The 27,339-nt window shown below is 41.9% G+C and overlaps 1 protein-coding gene across 2 annotated transcripts; it reads left to right on the forward strand.

Moving 5' to 3' along the window:
* The first annotated feature begins 637 nt into the window (after positions 1-637).
* On the forward strand, positions 638-27,269 carry LDHAL6A (lactate dehydrogenase A like 6A). Of its 2 annotated transcripts, XM_012503359.2 has the most exons (8): positions 638-821; positions 1,416-1,550; positions 9,631-9,748; positions 11,277-11,450; positions 23,088-23,261; positions 24,000-24,117; positions 25,421-25,544; positions 26,642-27,269. In XM_012503359.2, the coding sequence occupies exons 2-8, from the start codon at positions 1,425-1,427 to the stop codon at positions 26,804-26,806; spliced, it is 999 nt and encodes a 332-aa protein (XP_012358813.1). In that variant the 5' UTR covers positions 638-821; positions 1,416-1,424; the 3' UTR covers positions 26,807-27,269. The 2 variants fall into 2 exon arrangements, with proteins under 2 accessions (XP_012358813.1, XP_030684795.1); XM_030828935.1 differs by lacking the exons at positions 638-821; positions 11,277-11,450 and having other exon boundaries at positions 1,425-1,550; positions 26,642-26,947.
* Positions 27,270-27,339: the final 70 nt, after the last annotated feature.

Raw genomic sequence — 27,339 nt, forward strand, 5'->3', positions numbered from 1 at the left:
GACAGGGTCTCTGTCACCCAGGCTGGAGTGCAGTGGCACAATCTCGGCTTACTGCAACCTCTGCCTCCCAGGTTCACAAACAATTCTTGTGCTTCAGCCTCCCAAGTAGCTGGGATTACAGGCGTGCACCACCACGTCCAGCTAATTTTTGTATTTTTAGTAGAAACGTGGTTTCACCATGTTAGCCAGGCTGGTGTCGAACCCCTGACCTCAGGTGATCCGCCCGCCTTGGCCTCCCAGAGTGCTGGGATTACAGGCATGAGCCACCACGCTCGGCCCAGAGTTTTAAAATTTTACTTTTTCTACTTTAGCTCACATTTGAGGTGGTAAAAGTTAATCTTGAGGTCCCTTTCTCCTACAGGGCTGGGGAAAAATTTCCAAGTGAGAGTCAAAAAGTCCTTTTCAGATACATCCAGACAAGGTTTGGTTAGAAATAAAATTACTTGGGCTCTCTGGTGGATGGGTTCTAGGCAAACAACTTCGCCCGACAGCAGAGGCCCTGCACTGCGTTGTGCCTGCCGCACCTCGTGCGCCTTCTGCAGCCGGCCAACCACCAACACCGCAGCGCGCCCACCCGCACTCGGGGGCGGGGCGGGCAGGCAGAGGCGCAGGCGCGGTGCCTCACAGCCCGCTTCCGGCCTCACACCTGCCAAGCATCACACCTGCCAAGCATCACACCTGCGATGCCTGCACGAGCTGGGTGCGGTCCGCGCAGCTGCAGTAAGGGGATGACCCGGCGTCTGTTAGTCGGCGGTTCATCTCCTTCGTGCCTCGACGAGCTTTAACGCCACTTTCCTCCATTCTCTTTCTTCACCTCTTGAGTGAGTGGCCATGAGCTGGGCTGCAAGAGTCCTGGGGAGCAGCCAGAGAGCGGGCGCCGCGGGAGCGAATTGTTTTTGCCCAAGGATGGTTCTGTGTCTCCGCCTGGCGGCCTGTGACCTGCTCGGGCGTGGGTGGCCCTTCACCCCTGTGAGTGTGGCCAGAAGTACCTCTCACCTGGACCTGCGGACCCCGGGCGCAGTCCTGGAGCTGAGAACTGGAGGTTGGGGGAAAAGTAGGGTGAAGGGGAGAGAAAAGGGGGTCAGCTGCGGGACGGAGTGCCGTCCCAGCTGTAGTTTCATGTTTGGTGGAGCAACCCCTGTTCCTTTTTTCTCTCTCTCTTAATTCCTCTTAACTGTACTCACGCTTCCTTCTCCTTCCCCTGGTCCGCTTCATGGACGCTGAGCTGCCTGGCCAGAACCTACCCAGCTTCTTTGCTTGGTCAGATTTGTCAGTCTTTTGTGTGTCTGCAGCACCTCCTTCCACACAGGGGCCCAGGAGTTCTCTATACGCGCTCTCACCTCAGGTCTTGGAATTCCAAGCCATTTCCAATTCCAGGTCTTGGAAATGGCTGTGCAATTTGTCTTCACTGTTAGGTTTCCAAGATGGCAACTGTCAAGAGTGAACTTACTAAGAATTTCGCGGAAGAGGAGGCCATTCATCACAATAAGATCTCCATTGTAGGAACTGGATCGGTTGGTGTGGCTTGTGCTATCAGCATCTTATTAAAAGTAAGTTGTGTGCTCTGCATCACACGGTTCACCTCCGCTGGAGGCGAGGCCACAGCATATGGTTGTGCAGGTTGTGTCCAGTTCAAGGTGGTGCGTGGGGATCCAGTACGAGGGGCATCAGAGGAAAAGGTGCCCTTTTTTTAGTTGTTCCACCCAGAGGGCGCTCCTTTTTAAAAATTGTGTGATGATATCATGTGGGTTAGAAGCATCTCTGTGAAAGTATGTTGACATTTCAGTTTCACATAATGACAATATGAGGTACCCCTTTGCTTGATTTGGAAACTCAGCTCAAAAAACAAACTGGAGAAATAGGCGGCAGAAAAGAGTATACAAGCATGTCAGCGATGGTAGGCAGCCTACGAGTACCAAATACAATAATCTTTTTTCATTTAAATATCTCTCTCCCATTTTCTAGTCTATATATCTTTATTTCCCTTCGTTCCTTATTCATGTTAGGTTGGTTTTAGTGTTTAGCTGTTCTTAGTATTGATACAGCTGATAAAGTTTTATGGCTATAGACAGAGACCAAAAAAGATTCTGACCCCTTTCTAAGAATATTACCCTGATATGAACTTTATTACCATAAAGTTTTAATAAATCATAAGATACTTTGAGCTATACTTTTATTAATGAAATATCTGTAAAATGTTTTAAGCCATCTTTTATATAACCTTTAATCCTGGCATGATTCATTGTATTTAAAGGATTGCCTCTGGTTTTCATATCTAGATGACATAGTGACCTTATGGCACTAAGGATAGCAGCCACAGTCAACTGCTGCTCCTGCCAGCCATACAAATTCCCCATGATTCATTTTGTCCTACCTATTGTAATGCCTTTATCGGCAGTGTCCTCATTGCTAATGAAGAATACACACACGTGAAAACCAACACATCTGTGACTCATTGATTGTTTGATGGGGCCTCCACGTATTGCCCAGGCTGCTCTCAAACTCCTGGCCTCAAGCAGGAGGTCTCGGCTTCCTAAAGTGCTGAGATAACAGATGTGAGCCACCTTGCTTAGCCCAACACATTTTTTTTAACATCAGTAATAATGATAACAATATGTTTATATGCATTATCCAATATTACAACCCTGAAAACTAAATATTAGACCTACTTTTTAGAGGAGAAAAAAGGAATAGACTATCTCTAATTGCATGAATAGATAAGTATACAGGTTATATATATAGAAAAGCTTGAAATAAAAGATTTATTTATCACCTCTGCTTTGAAGGGCCATTCGGGGAGGGACTGAGCCATATCCCTGGAACTCCTACCTCTGGCAGCTGCTACTTGGCTTTGGTTGCAGGAGTGGAGGGAATTCTGGGGCTTCTGATGGGAGGTTCCAGGGCCCAGGATAGGGCAGTGCCATGGGGCTGCACCTGTTTCATGGCCCTATCCATGATGGGAGGTCCTAGACAGATCTCAGGTGGAGGTGGTGGATAGGAGTACAGAAGGGCAGGAGTGCATTCCATTGCAACTGGTGATGGGAGGCACAGGCCCCACGGGGCGTGTAAGAGTATCTGTAGGCTCCACTGGCAGCTTACCTCTGGAGGCTTAAAATGCCACCCGTAGCACCCATTGTCCAAACTCAGTGATGCTCCCTGCTGTAAAGGTATGAAGCAGAGCCTTCCCAGTCACCTCCTGCTTCTAGAACTTGAATTCTAGTATGTTGCTAACTATGGCATTTGTATATCTTAGGAAATAGGGTACACAATCCCCCTATAAAGCCTCAGGTTAAGGCTTACTTTAATTGTTCCCTGTCCTGGCCCTAGACACTGCAACTTCTGTCATTCAAGGAGGTGGTGATAGCCTAAAAACTCCTTGCTGATAAGGAATTCTCAATATGAATTGTTCGGGAATTTATTGTCAGGAATTTATGGTATGAACTTAGTAGAGAAAGAGTAATGTCTTTAAAAATTACTGAGTTTTACCATAATACATAAACTTTAATTAGTTTAATGCGATATCCACTTTGTTTCTTTTAGTGTTGTATCCCGAATCTAGAACAGTGCCTCCTGCAATTGACATAGTAGTTGGATGAAAGAATTGCGAAAAGATGCCCATTAAAATGGAAAATGCACTGGATTGTGAATATAAAGATGGGATATTCTGTTTACTTTCATTTTTATGAATAAGGAAAGAGAGTCCAGAGAGATTGTTAGGATATATTTTTATAGACTTTATTTTTTAGAATAGTTTTGGATTTACAGAAAAATTGAAAGGATAACAGTTTATACCCCACATTATACCTTAGTATGGTGTGATGGTTAATATTGAGTGTCAACTTGATTGGATTGAAGGATGCAGGGTATTGTTCCTGGGTGTGTCTGTGAGGGTGTTGCTAAAGGAGATTAATATTTGAGTCTGAGGACTGAGAGAGGCAAACCCACCCTCAGTCTGGGTGAGCACCATCTAATCAGCTGCCAGCACATCCAGGATAAAAGCAGGCAGAGGAACGTGGAAGGACTAGACTGGCTAAGTCTTCCAGGCTTCATCTTTCTTTCGTGCTGGTTGCTTGTGCCCTCAAACATCAGACTCCAAGTTCTTCAGCTTTTGAACTCTGAGACCTACACCAGTGGTTTGCCAGGGGCTCTCAGGCCTTTGGCTACAGACTGAAGGCTGCACTGTTGGCTTCCCTACTTTTGAGGTTTTGGGACTTGGACTGGCTTCCTTGCTCCTCGGCTTGCAAATGGCCTGTTGTGGGACTTCACATTGTTATCATGTGGGTCAATACTCCTTAATAAACTCCCTTTCATATCGACATCTATCCTACTAGTCCTGTCCCTCTAGAGAACTCTAATACATATTGTATACCTTAGTGTGGTACATTTGTCACGATGAAAGAATGGATATTGACATATCACCTTTAACTAAAGTCCACACTTTACTCAGATTTCTTTAGTTTTTACCTATGTCCTTTTCCTGTTCCATGATCCCATCCAGGATGATACCACATGACATTTAGTCACTGTATCTCCTTGGGCTCCTCTAGGCTATGACAGTTTCTTTAGATTTTTCTTGTTTTTGATGACTGAGCATTTCGAGGAGTACTAGTCAGGTATTTTGCAGAACACTTTTCTGTTGGAATTTGGTGGGTTTTTTTAACGGTGAGACTGAGGTTTTCGGTTTTGGGGAGGAAGACATAGGAATAAAGTGCCACTTTTCATCACATCATATCCAGGCTACATACTGTCATGATTTATCAGTGTTGATGTTGACCTCAGTTACCTGGCTGAGACTGTGTTTATCAGGTTTCTCTACCGTAAAGTTACTATTTTCCCCCTTTCCATACTGGTCTCTTTGGAAGAAAGTCCCTATATGCAGCCCACACTTATGGGGTGGAGAATTATTTATTTTTATTTTTATTTTATTTTTTGAGACGGAGTCTCACTCTGTCACCCAGGCTGGAGTGCAGTGGCGCAATCTCGGCTCACTGCAAGCTCCGCCTCCCGGGTTCACGCCATTCTCCTGCCTCAGCCTCTCTGAGTAGCTGGGACTACAGGTGCCCGCCACCACGCCCGGCTAATTTTTTTGTATTTTTAATAGAGACGGGGTTTCACCGTGGTCTCGATCTGCTGACCTCGTGATCCGCCTGCCTCGGCCTCCCAAAGTGCTGGGATTACAAGCGTGAGCCACCGCGCCTGGCCGAGAATTATTTTAATTCTTCTGCGTGGGAGATTTATCCTTCCTCCCCTATTTATTAATTAATTCAATCATTTGTTAATATCAGTATGCACTCATGGATCTTATTTTATACTTTGGGTTATAATCTAATACTTCCTTTTGAATTTGTTCCAGCTAGGGCCATTGGTCATTCTTTAAGCTGCCTGCTGTGTCCCTTTGACATACTACATCAATATAGGGTTTTGTTAGGTTTTGAACGCTTCCTTATTCTTTGTCATTTTAAGAGGTTTCAGGTTCTTCATCTTGTATATTTTCTGCACCACTCCTAGAATCAGCCTTTTTTCTCCAAGGAACGTTGGTTCCTTTTATTGGATAATGGTATTAGAAACCAAGATCTGGGGCTATTTATGTTTCTTGCTCCTGGGGTTACGATACATTTTCAAAACTGCCTTTCAAAGATAACTTTATCAATACTGTGTAATACTGCTCCATATGACTCCAATCTCTGAATAATTGGGTGTCCAAAAAGCTTTGGCATTTCATTAAGCAACAACCTGTTCCTTGTAATGCAGCTTAGACTTCTAGGTTGATCAGTTGTACAGTCTAGTTTAAAATGTAAAGCGCTTGGCTTTGAATTTCCAGTAATTCAAATAGAGTAAAAAGATCCAGGCTGGATCCAGGCAGTGGCTCATGCCTGTAATCCTGCACTTTGGGAGGCCAAGGCAGGAGTATCACTTGAGCCTAGGAGTTTGAGACCAGCCTAGGCAACAAAGCAAGACCCTGTCTCTAAAATATAAATAAATGAATAAAAATTAAAAATTAACTAGGTGGCCGGGCACGGTGGCTCACGCCTGTAATCCCAGCACTTTGGGAGGCCAAGGTGGGTGGATCACCTGAGGTCGGGAGTTTGAGACCAGCCTGGCTAACATGGTGAAACCCCATCTCTACTAAAAATATAAAAAATTAGCTGGGCACAGTGGCATGCATCTGTAATCCCAGCTACTTGGGAGGCTAAGGCAAGAGAATTTCTTGAACCTGGGAGGCAGAGGTTGCAGTCAGCCAAGATCGCACCATTGCACTCCAGCCTGGACAACAAAAGCAAAACTCCGTCTCAAAAAAAAAAAAAAAAAAAAAAAAATGCCAGGTGCGGTGGTACATGCTAGTAGTACTAGCTACTTGGGAGGCTGAGGCAGGAAGCTTGCTTGAGACCAAGAGATTAATGCTGCAGTGAGCCATGAATGTGCCACCGTACTCCAGCTTGGGTGACAAAGTGAGACCCTGTCTCAAAAAAAGAAAAAAGGTAAAAAGCTCTAACAATGTGAATTGGATATGTGCTTAAATTATGGATGCTTGGTTATTTCTTTTTTTTCTGAGAGGGAGTCTCACTCTGTTGCACAGGCTGGAGTGCAATGGCCAATCTGATCTCGGCTCATGGCAACCTCCGCCTCCCGGGTTCAAGTGATTCTCCTGCCTCAGCCTCCCAAGTAGCTGGGATTACAGGCATGTGCCCCCATGCCCAGCTAATTTTTGTATTTTTAGTAGAGACAGGATTTCACGATGTTGGCCAGGCTGGTCTGGAACTCCTGACCCCAGGTGATCCGCCCACCTTGGTCTCCCAAAGTGCTGGGATTACATGCGTGAGCCACTGGCCCCGGCCTTGGTCATTTACTTCTTTTTTTTTTTTTTTTTTTGAGACGGTATCTCGCTCTGTCGCCCAGGCTGGAGTGCAGTGGCGCGATCATGGCTCACTTCAACCTCTGCCTCCTGGGTTCAAGCGATTCTTCTGCCTCAGCTTCCCGAGTAGCTGGGACTACAGGTGCATGCCACCATGCCTGGCTAATTTTTGTATTTTTAGTAGAGACAGGGTTTCACCACATTGGCCAGGTTGGTCTCAAACTCCTGAGCTCGTGATCCACCCACCTTGGCCTCCCAAAGTGCTGGGATTATAGGCGTGAGCCACCATGTCCTGCCTTGATAATTTACTTCTAAGCACTAACACAAAGGTGTTATTTTTCCTCCAAGGAAAAATTTATTATGTAATAAAGATAAAAAGAATATGTAGTTAAAAGGTAATACATTTACAAGGTTTGAAAGTAAGGCCGGGTGCAGTGGCTCAAGCCTGTAATCCCAGCACTTTGGGAAGCTGTGGCAGGCAAATCATGGGGTTAGGAGTTTGAGACCAGCCTGGCCAACATGGTGAAACCCCGTCTCTACTAAAAACACACAAAAAATTAGCCGGGCATGGTGGCAGACACCTATAATTCCAGCTACTCGGGAGGCTGAGGCAGGAGAATCACTTGAACCCGGGAAGGTGGAGGTTGCAGTGAGCCGAGATAGTGCCACTGCACTGCAGCCTGGGCAACGAGCGAGACTGTCTCAAAAAAAACCCAAAAAAACAAAACAAAAAAACACTAGGCTGGGCATGGGCTCATGCTTGTAACTTTGGTAGGCTGAGGCAGGTGGATCACTTAAGTCCTGGACTTTGAGATCAGCCCGGGCAACATGGTGAAACCCCATCTCTACAAAAAATACAAAAATTAGCCAGATGTGGTGGCAGGCGCCTGTTGTCCCAGCTACCCAGAAGGCTGAGGTGGGAGGATCATCTGAGCCTGAGACAGTTGAGGCTGCAATGAGTCATGATCATGCTACTGTACTCCTGCCTGGGGGACAGAGCAAGCCCCTGTCTCAGAAACAAAAAGTAGAAGTAAAATTCAGATACATACAAGGCCAGGCGCGGATTAATGCTCATGCCTGTAATCCCAGCACTTTGAGAGACCAGGGCGGGTGGATCACTTGAAGTCAGGAGTTTGAGACCAGCCTGGCCAACATGGTGAAACCCTGTCTCTACTAAAAATACAAACAAATTGGCCGGGTGCGGTGTCTCATGCCTGTAATCCCAGCACTTTGGGAGGCAGAGGCGGGCAGATCACTAGGTCAGGAGATCAAGACCATCCTGGCTAACACAGTGAAACCCCATCTCTACTAAAAATACAAAAAATTAGCTGGGTGTGGTGGCGGGCACTTGTAGTCCCAGCTACTCGGGAGGCTGAGGCAGGAGAATGGCGTGAACCTGGGAGGCAGAGTTTGCAGTGAGCCAAGATCACGCCACTACACTCCAGCCTGGGCAACAGAGCGAGACTCTCTCAAAAAAAAAAAAAAAAAAAAAAAAACCCAAACCCAAAAATTAGCTGGGCATGGTGGTGCATGCCTGTAATCCCAGCTACTCAGGAGGCTGAGGCAGGAGAATCACTAGAACCCAGGAAGCGGAGGTTGCAGTGACCTGAGATTGCACCACTGCCCTCCAGCCTGGGTAACAGAGCAAGAGACTCCATCTCAATAAAAATAAAAAAAATACATGGAGAAGTCATACTAGTTTCCATCCAACCTTTCCTTAGCATCCACTTTAGGCAACTATTTGAATCAGTTCCTTGCATTTCTAGTGCTTTTTTTTTTTTTTTCAAATAGAACTATATTTTCTCTCCTTTCTTACGTATAAAGTAGCATCATAGAAATTATAGTATGAATTGGTTTCTGTAGGTAATAACTGTCTGATTATAGAACTAAAATATTTTTGAGTTGGAAGGAGGCTTATATTTTAATCCATTTGCTATGGTTTGAATGGTTGTCCCCTCTGGAACTCGTTTAAATTTAATCCTCAGTGTGGCAGTATTGAGAGGTGGGGCCTTTAAGAGTTGACTGGGTCATGAGGGCTCTGCCATGGATTAATCTATGGATGAATGGGTTATCAGGGGAGTGGGAATGGTAGCTTTATAAGAAGAGGAAGAGAGACCTGAATTTAGCAATCGCAGCCTCCTTGCCATGTGATGCCCTGTGCTGCCTTGGGACTCTGCAGAGTCTTCTCCAGCAAGAAAGCCCTCACCATATGGTGGCCCCTTGACCTTGGACTTCTCAGCCTCCATAACTGTAAGAAATAAATTCCTTTTCTTTATAAAGTACTCAGTTTCATGTATTCTGTTATAAGGAACAGAAAATGGACTAAGATACCATTTATTCAAAAAACTTTTATTGAGCTCCTCTGTGCCAGGTGGATGATAAGTAAGCACCAGATGGCTGGGGAGGAATGACTTCCTAGTCTCAAGAAGCTCATGGTCTGGTGAGAAATTCCTTCAGCAGAAGCACTACTTTATCACTGTGCAGCCTCAGCTGAAATTTAAAATGGGGGTGTTCACTACTTTCAGAGATTGTTCTATTTACTACGCAGTTTCTGTTTTTGTTTTCCTCGTGATGAGCTGAAATTCTCCTCTTTGTAACTTGTATTTTTTCTGGTTTAGACTTTTATATCATGATGAAATGGTGAGTTCATTTATTATGTTTCCTTTGATTTTGATAATTCACAAGCTAGACATAGATCACCAATATAAGAATTTTCTTTCATTCTCCAGTTACTCAAGAGATACACTCACACCCATTTGACTAATAATGTTTTTTAGGGTTTGAGTGATGAACTTGTCCTTGTGGATGTTGATGAAGGCAAACTGAAGGGTGAAACAATGGATCTTCAACATGGCAGCCCTTTTATGAAAATGCCAAATATTGTCTCCAGCAAAGGTTAATGTCATAGTTAAATAGTATAAATATTCTAATATACATGAACAAATATCTAAGAAAATCATCTTTATTTCTTTTAACCTCCCCAGTTTTTATAGATAAGGCTGGTTGCTCCCTACTCTGTACTCTCATAATGTGTTCAGATTCCTTAGGTTGTACTTTGCAAGGTTTCCCACAATACCAGACTGAGTTCCTTGTGGGCAGCAGTAACAGCAGTTGTCATGACAGCTACAATCAACTGACTGCCTACTGTATGTGAGACGTCGACCCAAGCACTTTATGTAATTGAATCCTGAGCACAACTCTGTTTTAGAGATGATGGACCTCCGAACTAAGGTTAATTAAAAGTGATAGGACCAGGCACGGTGGCTCACACCTGTAATCCCAGAACTTTGGGAGGTCAAGGCAGGTGGATCACCTGAGGTTGGGAGTTTGAGACCAGCCTGACTAACATAGAGAAACCCCGTCTCTATTAAAAATATAAAAATTAGCCGGGCGTGGTGGTGCATGCCTGTAACCCCAGCTACTCAGGAGGCTGAGGCAGGAGAATTGCTTGAACCCGGGAGGCGGAGGTTGTGGTGAGCCAAGATCGCGCCACTGCACTCCAGCCTGGGCAACAAGAGTGAAACTCTGTCTTAAAAAAAAAAAAAAAAAGTGATGGAGTAGGGATTTGAACTCAGTTCTGTTTGATTCCAAAGCCTAAGCTCGTCACTACTGTACTTTATTCACTTGGCACCTGGGAGATAATTATTTGAACAAATGAATGAACCAACGATTCCCTATTCAAAGGTCTGTTCACACCACATCTATCTCTAAATGTTCTTGCCAGAGTAATCCATTATTTTGACCTCTTCATCTAAATAATACAGAAGGTATTTTAGGAATTGAGTTTTTTTTTTTTGAGACAGTGTCTTGCTATGTTGGCCCAGGCTGGACTTGGACTTCTGGGCTCAAGGGATCCTCCTGGTCTCAGCCTCCAAGTAACTGGGACTACAGGAGTGCACTACTGTACCCAACTTAGGAGGTTTTTGTTTTTGGAAACGGAGTCTCGCTCTGTCACCCAGGTTGGAGTGTCGTGGTGTGATCTTGGCTCACTGCGACCTCTGCCTCCATGTTCAAGTGATTCTCCTGCCTCAGTCTCCCTTGTAGCTGGGACTACAGGCACCCGCCACTGCGCCTGGCTAATTTTTGTATTTTTAGTAGGGATGGGGTTTTGCTATGTTGATCAGTCTGGCCTTGAACTCCTAACCTCAAGTGATTGACCCACCTCGGCCTCCCAAAGTGCTGGGATTACAGGGGTAAGCCACTGCGCATGACTTACATTTTTTATTATTATTATTAAAAAAAATTGTACAAGGGAAACTTAGTGATAATTTCCTGAAATTAAAAAGTAGTCTGGGCATACAAGAAGATTGAAGGGAACCCACACTTTGGTAAACACAGTGTGGTGATTGAAGTGAACAGGAAGTATACTTAAATGCCAGATGTTTTCTTTCATAATCGATTGTTTCTTCTAATCTTTCCTCAGATTACCTGGTCACTGCAAACTCCAATCTAGTGATTATCACAGCAGGTGCACGCCAGAAAAAAGGAGAAACACGCCTCGATTTAGTCCAGCGAAATGTGTCCATCTTTAAACTAATGATTCCCAATATTACCCAATACAGTCCTCACTGCAAACTGCTTATTGTTACTAATCCAGGTCAGCTTTGTTGTTTTAAATTTTCGACTTTTAGATTCGGGGGTACACTGTGTAGGTTCATTATATGGGTATACTGTGTGATGCTGACATTTGGGGTGGGATTGATCCTGCCACCCAGGTAGTGAGCGAAGTACCTAATAGTTTTTCAGCCCTTACTGCTCTCACTCCCTCCCTCTCTAGTAGTCTCCAGTGTCATTTGTTCCCATCTTTATGTCCGTGTGCACCCATATGTTTAGCTCCCACTTATAGTGAGAACATGTAGTATTTGGTTTTCTGTTCCTGCATTAATTAGCTTAGAATAATGGCCTCCAGCTGCATCCATGTTGCTGCAAAGGACATGATTTTGTTTTTTTATGGTTGCATAGGTCAGCTTTATTTTCACTGTTCAGTGAAGGAGTTTTTGGGGGTGGGTTTAGTAACTTTGAGGAGAAAAAGAATTTAATGAGTATTAAATCGTAAACCACCAATATAATTCCAGAATCTCTTTGTTAGTGTAATATGTACTTTGCACAGTTGTAATCAGTGTATATACTATAATGACTTTAAAAAATACTAGTGTGAGGCCAGATGCAGTGGCTAACGCCTGTAATCCCAGCACTTTGGGAGCCCAAGGTGGGTGAAGCGCTTGAATCCAGGAGTTTGAGAACAGCCTGGGCAACATGACAGAACTCCATCTCTACAGAAAAATACAAAAATTATCAGGGCATGGTGGAGCATGCCTGTAGTCCCAGCTACTCGGGAGGCTGAGGCGGGAGGATTGCTTCAGCCAGGGAGGTCAAGGCTGCAGTGAGCCATGATTGCGCCACTGCACTCCAGCCTGGGTGACAGAGTGAGACCCTGTCTCAAAAAAAAAAAAAAAAAAAAAAAAAAAAAAAAAAAAAAAAAAAAGTAGTGTGTATGGGAAGATAATATGCTTAATCATATGAGTTCAAGGTTTATATTCTAAAGCCTGAGGTTTGTCTTCCAAATTACTGTTTGAGAAGTGAAAGTAGGGCTATAGTTTACTGCCTGACTCCCCAAAATTGTACTAGACTCCTCACTGGTGCATTTACAAGGTGGACAAACTGAAAATAGACTTTGGAGATAAAATGTGCAGGACTGCTGATAGATTATGTGTAGTCAGAGAAAGGGAGGAATAAAAAATAACTTTGAGATTTTTTCCTTTGAGTAACTGAAGGGATGGTAGTTCCATTTAACTGGGTTGGTAACTTTACCAATCGCGTGGGAGTCAGTGAGGGAAGGAGGCAGGGATGTTACACATAGAGGAGAAAAATCAAGATACCTGAAATGATACTCAAAAGGAAATGTCAAACAGCTACAGATTATGAGTCTGGAGCTTAGTAGTTTAGAAATATTCAAATTACTGTATTCTAAAATTATTTGGAATAGTTTTTCTCTGTGCAGACCAACACTGAGTGAGTGCATGATTATTCATTTTAATTTCAATGCTGAAGAACTATTTAACTTTTGTTTCACAGTTTTATAAAATATTCACATGGCTCCAACATCAATTCTAGAGAACAGGAATTATTCAAAGTGGTCCAGCTTCTGTCCCTGTGCCCTTTGCCCTATAGCCTCCATCCCTTTATAGGTAACCATTTACATTTTTTATGGTTTACAGCTTTTTGTTACTAGATACGTTTTTCTCCATCTTCTTTCATTTCTAATATATCATGAAGCTCACTCCATAGTAGTATTTATAAATATGTTGATTACTGTAGCTTTGTGGTAAGTTTTGAAATCAGGATGTGTTAAGTCTTCTGACTATTCTTTAAGATTATTTTGGGCCAGGCATGGTGGCTCACACCTGTAATCCCAGCACTTTGGGAGCTGAGCCAGGTGGATCACCTGAGGTCGGGAGTTCAAGACCAGTGTGGCCAACATGGCGAAATCCCGTCTTTACTAAAAATACAAAAATTAGCTGGGCATGGTGGTGCACACCTGTAATCCTAGCTACTTGGGAGGCTGAGGCAAGAGAATCGCTTGAACCCAGGAGGCAGAGGCTGCAGTGAGCTGAGATCACGCCACTGCACTCCAGCCTGGGCAACAGGGCAAGACTGTGTCACACACACACAAAATATATATATATATATTATTTTTTGCTTGTCTGGATCCTTAGCATTTCCATATGAATTTATGAATCAGCTTGTCAATTTCTGAAGTAAAACCAGCAAGGATTTTGATAGGGATTACTGCTGATTCATTTTGGTTCTTCTGTATTTAATAAGTTGTTTTTCTCTTGCTGTTTCCAGTATTTTCTCTTTGGCTTTTAACAGTTTGACTATGATGTGTCAAAGTGTGAATGTCTTTCAGTTTATACCACTTGGAGTTCATTGAGCAGCTTGGATGTATAGGTTTTTTTCTTTTTTTCTTTTTTTAAGATGGAGTCTTGCTCTGTGGCCCAGAATGGAGTGCAGTGGCATGATCTTGGCTCAATGCAACCTCCGTCTCCTGGGTTCAAGTGATTCTCGTGCCTCAGCCTCCTGAGTAGCTCGGATTCTGGGCACCCACCACCACTCCTGGCTAACTTTTTGTATTTTTAGTAGAGATGGGGTTTCTCCATGTTGGCCAGGCTGGTCTCGAACTCCTGACCCGAACTGATCTGCCCACCTCAGCCTCCCAAAGTGCTGGGATTACAGGCATGAGCCACTGTACCCAGCTTGGATGTATAATGTTTTTCTGTTTGGGAAGTTTCAGCTGTTACTTCTTTGAATAATTTTCTGCTCCTCTCCCCTCCTTCTGTTCCTACCATACATGCATATATATGTTGGTGTGTTTAACGGTGTCCCACAAGTTTAAGGCTCTGTTTTTTCTTTTTTAAAATAGTTCACAGATTATCAAAAGTTCTTTTTGTATGGCATTGAGATTTATTTATATATTTAACTGCATGCATATCTTTAGCTTTCACAGAAATTTTGCTTCATACAGGCTATTGGTATAAGTATTTCCTCTTTTCAAGAGTTTGATTCTTTAAAAAAAATACCAAATCCAAAATTCAGAAATGGTAGTCCGGCGCTACAAGGAAGCACACTGAAAATAACAAGCTGATGATACATTATCACACTGTATAATAGTATTTTATATTTTCTTACACACTTTCCAGTAAGTTTTTTCACATCCTGAAATCTCACGGTGTCATTTTTGAAAGGAGAGCTGTGGAGAGATTCTGATATGACTCAGAGTTGTGAAGGCACCTGGTGGAGCTCCTTCATTAATTTCTCTAACCATTCAGGGCACTGAAGTCTGTGGGGACAGTAAGTTCACATTTACTGTTTGTGTTAAATGAATCCCCAATGTACTTTGTTTTAATTTGCACTAAAACGCCTCCACCCTCAAAGTACCGCGTCATTAAGGTTATATGATAACAAATTAGGAAACACAAATTAAGCATCACTTGCTTGGCAACATTAACTGCCCCACCACACTCCCACCGCAGATTTTAGAAGTGTACATTAGCAAAAGATGCTTCTCTATGCATTATGGCAGAAGTCTATTAAAGAATATTTAATTTATTGACTAATATTTCTAATAAGCCATTCAGAGGATACTTTTTCTATGTTTTATATACTGGCTGTCTGCCATTAAAAGCAGTAAAAATAAGGAAAAATAATCATAAAAAATGTCAATCTCAAATGATTTAACAGCTTAGTTCTGTATTTGCTTGACAGTGTATGCAGTTATAGTACACACTATCAAATATATCTTCCATATCTATTTAGATTCTGATACTAGAACCATGTGAAGAAAGTCTTCTCCATTATTTCAGTGAGTCTGTTAAAATGGTTCACTAAGAACTATCTTCAAAATTTCAGGTGCTTCAAAAGTTAAGAGAAACAATTAACTTCATTACTCTTATACAAAAAAAAAAAAACTGACAACTTTAAATTAGTATTAAACTACCAAAAATTGATACCACTCAGGAAAGATTCCCCCCCGCCGCCGAATGATAATATTTATTTATTTTTTTGAGACAGAGTCTTTCTCTGCCGCCCAGGCTGGAGTGCAGTGGTGCAATCTCGGCTCCCTGCATTCTCTGCCTCCCAGCTTCAAGCAATTCTCATGCCTCAGCTTCCCAAGTAGCTGGGATTACAGGCACGTGCCACCATGCCCAGCTAATTTTTGCATTTTTAGTACAGATGGGGTTTTACCATGTTAGGCTGGTCTTGAACTCCGGCATCAAGTGAGCCGCCTGCCTTGGCCTCCCAAAGTGCTGGGATTACAGGCGTGAGCCACCGTGTGGCACTGAATTATAATATTTAGCTAGAATTTTAGTGAAAGGCAATTCTGAGAGCAATCTGGATAGAGAGGGGTTTCTCAGGTGTAGGTACTAATTCCCATGAAAGGACTGGCTTCAGATGCAGCTCCTATGCCTCCATAGTCCTCAAGGCCTGGTTTTAGTGGTTCTGTAGTAGAGGAAAGGCTTCACACATGTGTAGTATGTATAGGTAGCATCACTACAAAATGGAGTGCAAGTTCAAATCAGAGTTTTAAGGTCAGGAAAAGTAAGTATCATTGAAATGAATCACCAGAGACACTTTTAGAAGTTCTTAAGTTCCTTTAGAAATCTCCCTTTCAAGGATGTGCCAGTTTTTATTGTGGCAAATCATGGATAAAAACTAAATGTATTAATAGTTATGATGATTGTGGTGCTATTTTTTAAACATTACTAACTTTATAGCAATACTCACGTTTACCTATTTACCTAGCACACTTTTTTTTTTTTTTTTTTTTTGAGATGGAGTCTTGGTCTGTTGCCCAGGCTGGAGTGCAGTGGTGTGATCTCGGCTCACTGCCACCTCTACCTCCTGGGTTCAAGCAATTCTCCTGCCTCAGCCTCCCAAGTAGCTGGAATTACAGGCGTGCACTACCACGCCCGGCTAATTTTTGTATTTTTAGTAGAGACAGGGTTTCACCACGATGGCCAGTCTAGTCTCAAACTCCTAACCCCAAGAGATCCGCTCGCCTCAGCCTCCCAAAGTGCTGGGATTACAGGCGTGAGCCACAGCACCTGGCCACATTTCAACAGTGTTTTATTTTCAGTAACTGACCTACTGCAGTCTATTTTCAGACTTTTATGTTTTAGTTTATATATGATATTTTATACTGATATGAATGTGAAATTTTAAAAATTAAAACAAGCAATTAGGGTTCCTTATTTATGTTAAATATTAATTTATCTTACCTAAGTGCATGATAATTTTGTCCATGTAGTGGTAGAAATGTAAAACTGTAAATTTTAGAAGTTTTTTTTTTTTTTTTTTTTTTTGAGAGGGTTTTGCTCTGTCGCTCAGGCTGGAGTGCAGTGGCGCAAACTTGGCTCACTGCAACCTACGCCTCCTGGGTTCAAGTGATTCTCGTGCCTCAGCTTCCCAAGTAGTCCCAAGTAGCTGGGATTGCAGGCGCGCACCATCATGCCCAGCTAATTCTTGTATTTTCAGTCGAGCCAGAGTTTCGCCATGTTGCCCAGGCTGGTCTTGAACTCCTGGCCTCAAGTGATCTACCCGCCTTGACCTCCCGAAGTGCTGGGATTACAGATGTGAACCGCCACGCCTGCATACAGATCTTATTTCAGTTACAAAAACACACTGTTGACATTATTTTAAAATAGCATTTTAGTTTATTACTGTGGAAATGTGGAGCACAAGACATGACAAATACTAGGTATTAATTTCAAAACTGTTCAGAATGAGGCTGGGCGTGGTGGTTCACACCTGTAATCCCAGCACTTTGGGAGGCTGAGGTGGGAGGATTGCTTGAGCTCAGGAGTTCAAGACCAGCCTGAGCAAAATGGTGAAACCCTGTCTCTATAAAAAAAAAAAAAAAAAAATTTTTCAAAAACAAAAATCTACCCAGAATGGCTTATGAAAGTTTGTAATTGTTGATTTAAGAGTGTTTAGGATTTTTTTTTTTTTTTTACAAATTAAAAAGTTCTAGTAACTACATGAACTAAATGACCAAATAGAAGTGGAAAATGGAAAATTTAGAGGGCAGTACGGTAAGGGAGGGGATGTAAAATAATACAGGAAGAGAACCTAAACAATTGAAGATCAAAGATTTAGGAAAAGTTTAACCTTTTCTTTAAATCTATAGTCATTTACCTAGAAAATGCGGTTGGGTACCTGGGGACACAGCTGAGTTACTTGCTCTGTTTTCAGTTTACCAATTAAAACAGGTCACATTCTCTGTTCCAGACCCAGGGCCTGGCAGAGGTCCCCCAATCCCCTTGCATTTCAGTGGCAGTTGACGAACCTCTTAAGGCCCAGCATGACTAACTGAGGTTTTTCACTTGATAGCTTTATGTATGAGGAAACTTAAAGACATTTCTACACATACTTCTCTCCATCTCAGGTATTAGAATGAATGCTTTCCATTTAAAATAGTGGTATGATCAGACTGTTTCAGTATCACTTTTTACCATCAATGGGTATTAAACAGGGAACAGAAGCTCTAACTTTTACATTAATGGAAATACTACATGTTTAGAAAACACTGTTTCAGAGGACAAAAGACGTCATCTTCATATCTTTTTAAAGTGTCTAATTTCTACTATTTAAGTGAGTACTTAAATCTGCCATAAAAAATATGGATTTATAAAAAAGACAAATTAGAAATTATGTCCTTCACAGAGATCCACTACAGGATTGTCTTCATATATTTAGGATAGAATTTGATGCATTTATTAAAGTATGAGTTATTACATAAAGCTAAGTTAAAAGTTCAACCAAATGGAAAATGTACCAACAAATGCCTAAAATACTATTCTAATCATCTAAAACAAGAACAAATAGATTTTTCAAATAAGAGTTGAATCAATATTTATTTTAGACACTTCATTTAGTTGAAAGCTGCTACTTTATTACTTAAAGACTGAGCCTATAAGAAAATAAAAGAGGTTTAATTCAAATAATATGAAAGTGAATTCTTTACCTTACCTGTTTTTCCCCAAATAATTTTGACTTCATTAATGGAAATTTTTGTGAATGGCTCTAAAAAACACCTATTTTGAAACTGCAGAAATAGCAGGACAATCACTCTGTAGAATGATTTGTGAAATATTGTCCTACTACACTTAAAAAATAAACAACACATTTCCTCACGAGTATTTTCTTATTTTTGATATTTCAAATTCTATACGTAGAACACCTCTTCATTGCCCTGCTGAAGCCCTCAGAATGTAGAGATGGTTCAAAAGTAATTTATACCGTTTTTACCCAGGCTTTGTAAACATGTATCAAAGAGATAGCGAGGTATTCAGTTTTAGTAGACAAAATAATTGCTCCTATAGTAGTTCCTCAAAGTCCCAGGCAAGTAGGCATTAGCAGAAGTTTTCTATTAGATAATTCTACCATCTCCAAATAAGGACTTTGGTCTGTTTATAAAAACTAATTGACAGATGAAAGAAGGTAGGTAGGTAGACAGACAGACACAGGCTTTTGCCTTGTTACTTATGCTGAAGTGCAGTGGCACAACCATAGCTCATTGTAACCTTGAACCCCTGGGCTCAAGTGATCCTGTCTCAGCCTCCCAAGTATCTGGGATTAAAGGTGCATGCCACCACACTTGACTACTTTTTAAATTTTTTGTAGAGATGAGGTCTTGTTATGTTGCCCAGGCTGGTCTCAAACTCCAAGTCTCAAGTGATCCTCCCACCTCAGCCTCCCTGTAAGATTGGGATTACAGGTGTGAGCCACTGTGTCTGGCCTTGGTTTATTCTTGGTAGTTTTTTTCTCCCTTGTCCTATTGCATAACCTAGAAGACTCTCCAGTATAATGTTAAATAGAAACAGTGATAGTGGGTATCCTTGTCTTGTTTCTGACTTTAATGAAAAGGCTTCTAAGTTTTCTTCATAATGTATGTTTGCTTTGGATTTTGATAGATACCTTTTTGAGATAAAAAGCAGTTTCCTTCTGTTCCTAGATTTAGTTTTATTTTTTTAATCCCTGAATGAGTTTTCCTAGTTAAAATGATCATATATATCTTTAAATCTCATCTGGTATAATATGTTGACAGATTTTTTGATATTGAACCACCTTTGCATTTCTAGGGTGAAGCTTCTTCTTAATTTTTTTTTCATTTTTTTTTTTTTTTTTTTTTTTTTTAGATGGAGTCTTGCTCTGTCACCCAGGCTGGAGCGCGATGGTGCAATCTCGGCTCACTGCAAACTTCGCCTCCTGGGTTCAAGCAATTCTTTGCCTCAGCCTCCCGAGTAGCTGGGATTACAGGTGTCCACCACCACGCCTGGCTAATTTTTGTATTTTTAGTAGAGATGGGGTTTCACCGTGTTGGCCAGGCTGGTCTTAAACTCCTGATCTCGTGATCCACCCGCCTCGGCCTCCCAAAGTGCTGGGATTACAGGCATGAGCCACCACGCCTGGCGATGACGTATGTTTCTTTGCTTTTTTTTTTTTGAGACAGAGTCTCGCTGTTGCCAGGCTGGAGTGCAGTGGCACGATCTCGGCTCACTGCAACCTCTGCCTCCTGGGTTCAAGCAATTCTTCTGCCTCAGTCTCCCAAATAGCTGGGACTACAGGTGTGCACCACCATGCCTGGCTAATTTTTGTATTTTTAATAGAGATGGGGTTTCAGCACGTTGGCCAGGATGGTCTCAATCTCTTGACCTCAGGCGATCCACCGGCTTTGGCCTCCCAAAGTAATGGGATTACAGGAGTGAGCCACCGCACCTGGCCTCTGATGCTGTTTTTAAAAAATATGTTTTTTAGGCTGGGCATGGTCACTCATCTGTAACCCCAGCACTTTGAGAGGCTGGGGCAGGAGGATTGCTTGAGGCCAGGAGTTAGACCAGACTAGGCAGCATAGCAAGACCCTGTCTCTATTAAAAAAATAATTTTTTCCTACTATTCGATGCTCTTTGCTTCCTTTTACTTTACTGTTAAAATAAACGCTTGTCATTGATTTTTAAAAAATCTTTGTTTTAAAAATGCATTAAAGAATATAAATTAGGCCAGGCGCAGTGACTCACGCCTGTAGTCCCAACACTTTGGGAGGCCAAGGTAGGTGGATCACCTGAGGTCAGGAGTTTGAGACTAGCCTGGCCAACATAGTGAAACCCCACCTCTACTAAAGATTACAGGTGTGAGCCACTGCGCCCATCCCTCTGTTCCCCTCTTAACTATGCTTTTTGTTGAAAATGGGTTATTCTCTAAGCAAAATTATTTGAAAGACTTGATAAGAGAGTATTTGTTTATTCATATTTCTCAGAATTTTCTGTGGAGTGAACATTGTGTTTCTGCATACCAAGCTATGCAACGTATCACCAACCAGGCGTGGTGGCAGGTGCCTGTAATCCCAGCTACTTGGGAGGCTGAGGGAGAAGAATCACTTGAACCCGGGAGGCGGAGGTTGCAGTGAGCAGAGATCGTGCCACTCCACTCCAGCCTGGGCAACAAGAGTGAAACTTCGTCTCAAAAAATATATATATATAAATTTACCACCATATACAATTTTATTTATTAACTTTGTTTCATGGTACTTTGTATTTTAGTTTTAAATATAATTCCTAGTCTTACTTCCTCTTTAACTCAGTGAGCCAATTAAGAGTGTATTTTTGGGGCCAGGGGCAGTGGCTAACGCCTGTAATCCCAGCACTTTGGGAGGCCAAGGCGGGTGGATCACGAGGTTGAGGGATCGAGACCATCCTGGCCAACACGCTGAAACCCTGTCTCTACTAAAAATATAAAAATTAGCCAGGCGTTGCAGTGGCCACCTGTACAAGTCCCAGCTACTCGGGAGGCTGAGGCAGGAAAATCACTTGAACCTGGGAGGCGGAGGCTGCAGTGAGCCAAGATCATGCCACTGCACTCCAGCCTGGTGACAGAGCGAGACCCTGTCTCAAAAAAAAAAAAAAAAGAAGTGTATTTTTGGCTTTGAAATATTTTAAAAAATTTTATTGTGGTTGATTCTGATTTAACTGAATTGGGTTGTCTAATCAGTTCTTTAAAGTCTGTTAACACTTTGTGATCCAGATAATAGTGTTTGTAAAAAAAAAAATTCCTGGTGTATTCTGGGAACAAATGGACTTTAATGGGCATGATGATCTTTATCTACTTGATTATACTTATTAATTTTAGTTTTGCAAAATTAACTATGATAAATCAGTTTCTCATAAAAGTATGTTAAAACTGCTATGCTTATGAATCAAATCCACTTTACAGTTCCTAATTTTCTTCATATATTTTGAGGCTATATTATTTAGTATATATGAATTTACGGTTATATATTGTTGCATTGTTTTATACATTATGAGAATATAGTTCTTATACATTAATGAGAATACAGTTAATACATATATTATACATAATTGTATATAATGTATATTATACATCAGTGGGGATACAGATAAATGTATGATACATCATAGAGATAATACATAAATGTATATATATTACATATTATATACATTATACATATATAAATGTATTATCTCTACCCCCATTAATGCTTTCTTGTTGAAAATTCTATTGTTTGCTATTAATATAGCTACACTGACCTTCTTTTCGGTATTACCATTTTAAAAATTAACTTCAAGGAAAAAATTCTGATAACGCTAATAATGTTTAAAATAACTGACCCTCAAATATCGGACTGTGTCAAAAATTTATCCCTTCCCTACTGGGACAAAAGCCTAATTATATTTCCCTGATAAATCTTTTTCAATTTTTTAAGAGACAGAGTTGTTCTTGTTCTTGGTCTTGTTCTTGCCCAGGCTGGTGTGCAGTGGTGTGATAGTAGCTCACTGCAGCTTGATCTCCTGAGCTGACATGATCCACCTGGCTCAGCCTCCCAAGTTGTTGGAACAATAAGCACGTGGCACCATGCCTGGCTAATTTATTTTCCTTTTGGAGATGCAGTTTTGCTATATTGCCCAGGATGGTCTCGAATGATTGCTTGCCTTAAGGGATCCCTCCACCTCTGCCTCCCAAGTAGCTGGGCTTTATACTTGTTTCTTTCTGTTCCCTTCCCCTCCCCACCCCCCTTTTTTTTTTTGAGATGGAGTCTCGCTGTGTCGCCAGGCTGGAGTGCAGTTGATGTGATCTCGGCTCACTGCAACCTCTGCCTCCCGGGTTCAAGGGATTCTCCTGCCTCAGCCTCCTGAGTAGCTGGGACTGTAGGCACGTGCCACCATGCCCAACTAATTTTTCTGTTTTTAGTAGAGATGGCATTTCACCATGTTGGCCAGGATGGTCTCAATCTCTTGACCTCGTGATCTGCCCGCCTCAGCCTCCCAAAGTGCTGGGATTACAGGTGTGAGCCACCGCACCCATCCCTCTGTTCCCCTCTTAACTATGCTTTTTGTTGAAAATGGGTTATTCTCTAGCAAAATTATTTGAAAGACTTGATAAGAGAGTATTTGTTTATTCATATTTCTCAGAATTTTCTGTGGAGTGAACATTCTGTGTTTCTGCATACCAAGCTATGCAAAGTTATCAACAAAAAGGTATTTCATTACTTCTATTTGGTACATATTCTTAGAGTTGGGGTATAGCTGGGGTTGGATAGAGAACCATGTTTCTTGCCCCCTCCACAAAACATCAGATCTACTAGTTTTAAGTTAGGTAAATCTAAAAAACGTATCCTTGTAGATGAGGACATTTCTTGATATGAACTTTTTCTTCTTAGTGGATATCTTAACTTATGTAGCCTGGAAGTTGAGTGCATTTCCCAAAAACCGTGTTATTGGAAGTGGTTGTAATCTGGACTCTGCTCGTTTTCGTTACTTTATTGGGCAAAGGCTTGGCATCCACTCTGAAAGCTGTCATGGGCTGATCCTTGGAGAGCATGGCGACTCAAGTGGTAAGCCTGAGGCACGACTGAGCCTCTGAAATATCTATTTCCTATCAATCATACAGACATTTAAAGTAGCTCCTGGGAGGGGAGAAAAGACTTTATTCCACTTTAGGCCCTTTTAGTAGTGTTTAATTTTTACCACATTTATTTTTAAAATAACCAACAAAAAATACAGATTTGAAAAATGTGAGATTGATACTATAATCCTACATACGGATGGCTAGGATTATAATGCTTTTCTTAAATAGAGAACTAAGTAACATGATATAGTTTGTATTTAATTTGGGACACTCTAGTTCAGAAAGGTCAGCAGTGTACTTCATGTAGTAGGCATTCTTCAGATTAAGGGATGGGTATAACTGAAGAATATAAGGAAGAGAAAGAGTGTTGTGGTAATAGCAGTCTTTTTCTCCCCCCCCCAGTGTCTTCTGGCTAAAAACCTTCGATATCTATTTAATGTAAACCTTGGCTATGGAAAAAGACTTAAAGGGAGAAAAACTAAAACTTCCTAGTGGAAAGTTTAAATCTGCAATTTTCTTATTTGGAGAATCTTTGCCAAGATAATAGAATTGTGGATCCCCATCTGTGGAGATCTAGATTTAGAATATCTGGAGTGGGGCTCAGATAGTGGAACATTCCTAGTTGGAAATCACTCAGGGCAATTATAACAGTTTTGCTGAGGTCAAAAACCAAAACCCTGCTAATACCATGTACGAAGTGGGATTTTGGGTATCTCTTTCTTAGTTCCTGTGTGGAGTGGTGTGAACATTGCTGGTGTCCCTCTGAAGGATCTGAACCCAGATATAGGAACTGATAAAGATCCTGAGCAATGGGAAAATGTCCACAAAAAAGTGATTTCCAGGTAATTGCTAGTTTCACATTTTCAGTACCTTAGAAGTTGTGAGCCTGAACTCTGTTAAAAGGTTGAGATTAGTCCCTTAAATATATTTTGCTGTATTTCCCATATTTTTATTTGCACTTCTGCCTTTTTGTGTGATCATATTCACCAGATTATAAATTCTTCAACAGTCAGGGACTGATTCTGTGCTGCTTATTCCTGAGCCTAACCCAGTATTGGGCACATGGTAGGGGCTCACTTTTTGACTGACAATGTATTTTTTCAAACACTTGCTATATAGTGTTTATTGTAGTGGTGGAATTGATTCCATATTAATTTCTGCATCTCTGTACTTGTAACTCTAATGTTTAACCACTGTGGCAGGGCATGGTGGCTCATGCCTATAATCCCAGCACTTTGGGAAGCTGAGGTAGGAGGATCACTTGAGCCCAGGAGTATGAGACCAGCCTGAGCAACATAGGGAGACCCCATCTCCTGAGGTGTGGGAGGATCACTTGAGTCCAGGAGTATGAGACCAGCCTGGGCAACATAGGGAGACCCTAACTCTACAAAAAATAAAAAATTAGCTGAGCGTATGGTGGCTTGCTTGAGCCCAGGAGATCGAGGTGAGCTCTGATGATGCCAGTGCACTCCGGCTGAGACCCTCCCTCAAAAATGCATACATATGGTCGGGCGTGGTGGCTCATGCCTCATGCCTCTAATCCCAGCACTTTGGGAGACCAGGGTAGGTGGATCACTTGAGATCAGGAGTATGAAACCAGCCTGGCCAACGTGGTGAAAACCCGTCCCTACTAAAAATACAAAAATTAGCCATGCATGGTGGCGCACGCTTGTAATCCCAGCTACTCAGGAGGCTGAGGAGGGAAGATTGCTTAAACCCGGGAGGTGGAGTTATCAGGTATATAGTTTGGACCTGCCACTCTGCTCCTTTTTGATGAAAACACTTACGGTTCAGTGAGGCCTAGAAAGGAAACAAATTTAGTAGGGTTGGTAGGAGAGTATCTTCTTGGACCTTTCACAGATAAGTTACTCAAATGCTTCGATTTCAAGTATTTCAAAATCTAGATTTCTATTTGGTAGTGAGCCGAGATCACACCACTGCCCTCCAGCCTGGGCGACAGAGCAAGACTTAAAAAAAAAAAAAAAAAAAGAAAAAAATGCATACATACTACAAGTAATTTCTAGAAGTTGTTGATGGAGTCATTGCAGTTTTGTGGCATTGTTAGACACGTTGCTACAAAGTGGAAGTTCAATGACAAGTGCATCTTCTCAACTAACTTATGTTTATGGTTTCTTCTATCTACAGTGGCTATGAGATGGTCAAAATGAAAGGTTATACTTCTTGGGGCATTAGCCTATCTGTAGCTGATTTAACAGAAAGTATTTTGAAGAATCTTAGAAGAGTGCATCCAGTTTCTACCCTAAGTAAGGTAGGACATTCGTGTTTGAAAAATCATTAACTTCAACAGAATAGGGGTAAAGAACATTTTTGAGGCACTCTGGTTTTGGGTTTGATCTTGTGGGAAGCACCTCTCTTCCTGAAGTCTGTTCTTTGCTGCTGAAGAGTGGGGAGCTTGGGGAAAGAGCCTATCTTTGTAGACCTTTGTCCTGGTCTAGCATGACATTTCTTTTTATTAGATAAAAGTGTTTTGGCATCTTTATTATTTAACTAAGTGAACTGACTCTACCAGTATCTAGAAACATTGGGAACCACTATGGGCAGACCTTAGTACCTTTGGAGTTGTTCTCTTACAGTTTCGATTATGTCCAATGACGAGATCTAGGAAAGAAGCACTAGACACAAAATAATTAGCAGTTAGTCTCCTGGGGAAAGGGGAGTTGGGGCATGGGTGAGATCCCTCTGCTAGTCTAAATGGAAGAGGTTATAAAACAAGACAGATCTAAATCATTGGAAACAAAGTCATAGGAATTTTGAAGTGGTCTCCTGATAGGAAGTGGTATGGAGTAAGGAGATGAGGAAAGAAGGGTGGGCACCAGCAAACATGGCAGGAGGCTGGGGCCTATGTGGAGAGATGGTGGGTTGAAACTGAACAATAAATATGTCTAATCATGTTTTAAATGGTTTTCTGTCGGCCAGGCGTGGTGGCTCACGCCTGTAATCCCAGCACTTTGGGAGGCTGAGGCGGGTGGATCAGGAGGTCAGGAGATCGAGACCATCCTGGCTAACAAGGTGAAACTTTGTCTCTACTAAAAAATACAAAAAGCCGGGCATGGTGGTGGCTGCCTGTAGTCCCAGCTACTCGGGAGGCTGAGGTGGGAGAATGGCGTGAACCCGGGAGACGGAGCTTGTAGTGAGCCAAGATAGCGCCACTGCACACTCCAGCCTGGGCGACAGAGCAAGAGTCCGTCTCAAAAAAAAAAAAAAAAAAAATGTTCTCTGTCTTGGTACTCTGCCGTAGTTTGTACTACCAATCTGTTATTCATTCACCTCACAACTCTTGTTTCTCATATTGCAGAACTTTGTTAAAAGTTAAAAAAGGACTAATTTTTAAGTCTTTACTTTCAGGGCCTCTATGGAATAAATGAAGAAATATTCCTTAGTGTCCCATGTATCCTGGGAGAGAATGGTATCACAGACCTCATAAAAGTAAAACTGACTCTTGAAGAGGAGGCCTGCTTGCAAAAGAGTGCAGAAACACTCTGGGAAATTCAGAAGGAGCTCAAGCTTTAAAGTTGCTTAAAGCTACCATTCTGTAGATTGAAGATGAAAGAGTAGTTATAGAATTGTATATGTCAAACTTTTGAATAAATTTGAATTTCTAAAAGTTGGAAAAAATAGAGTAAAGAGTGACCTATTTAGTGTAGCCTTCCAGCTCTTTTTGTTTTTTGGGGGGAGGCGGGGGGAGGGTCTCATTCTGTCACTCAGGCTGGAGTGCAGTGGCATGATCATGGCTCATTGCAACCTTGACCTCCCGAGCTCAGGTGAGCCTCCCACTTCAGCCTCCAGAGTAGGTGGGACCACATGCGTGTGCCTCCATGCCTGCCTAATTTTTGTATTTTTTTGTAGAGATGGGGTTTTGCTATGTCATCCAAGCTGGTTTTGAACTCCCAAAGTGCTGAGATTACAGGGGTGAGCCACTGTGCCTGGCCTTAGCTTTGATTTAGTATCCAGATGATAGATGACACTTTTTTTTTTTTTTTTTTTTTAAAAAGTGATGGCATCAAAGATGTTTTTGGTACCTCTCAGTACTTGCCTTGTATGTA

The sequence above is a fragment of the Nomascus leucogenys genome, chromosome 15 (genome assembly GCF_006542625.1).
Source record: "Nomascus leucogenys isolate Asia chromosome 15, Asia_NLE_v1, whole genome shotgun sequence".
Lineage (NCBI taxonomy): Eukaryota > Metazoa > Chordata > Mammalia > Primates > Hylobatidae > Nomascus > Nomascus leucogenys.

Bases quoted from the DNA above. Each gene is read 5' to 3' on its own strand.
- LDHAL6A (XM_012503359.2), top strand. From the start codon at position 1,425: ATGGCAACTGTCAAGAGTGAACTTACTAAGAATTTCGCGGAAGAGGAG. The intron at 1,551-9,630 runs GTAAGTTGTGTG...AATGTTTTTTAG, and splicing joins CTATCAGCATCTTATTAAAA to GGTTTGAGTGATGAACTTGT. The intron at 25,545-26,641 runs GTAGGACATTCG...CTTTACTTTCAG, and splicing joins CAGTTTCTACCCTAAGTAAG to GGCCTCTATGGAATAAATGA.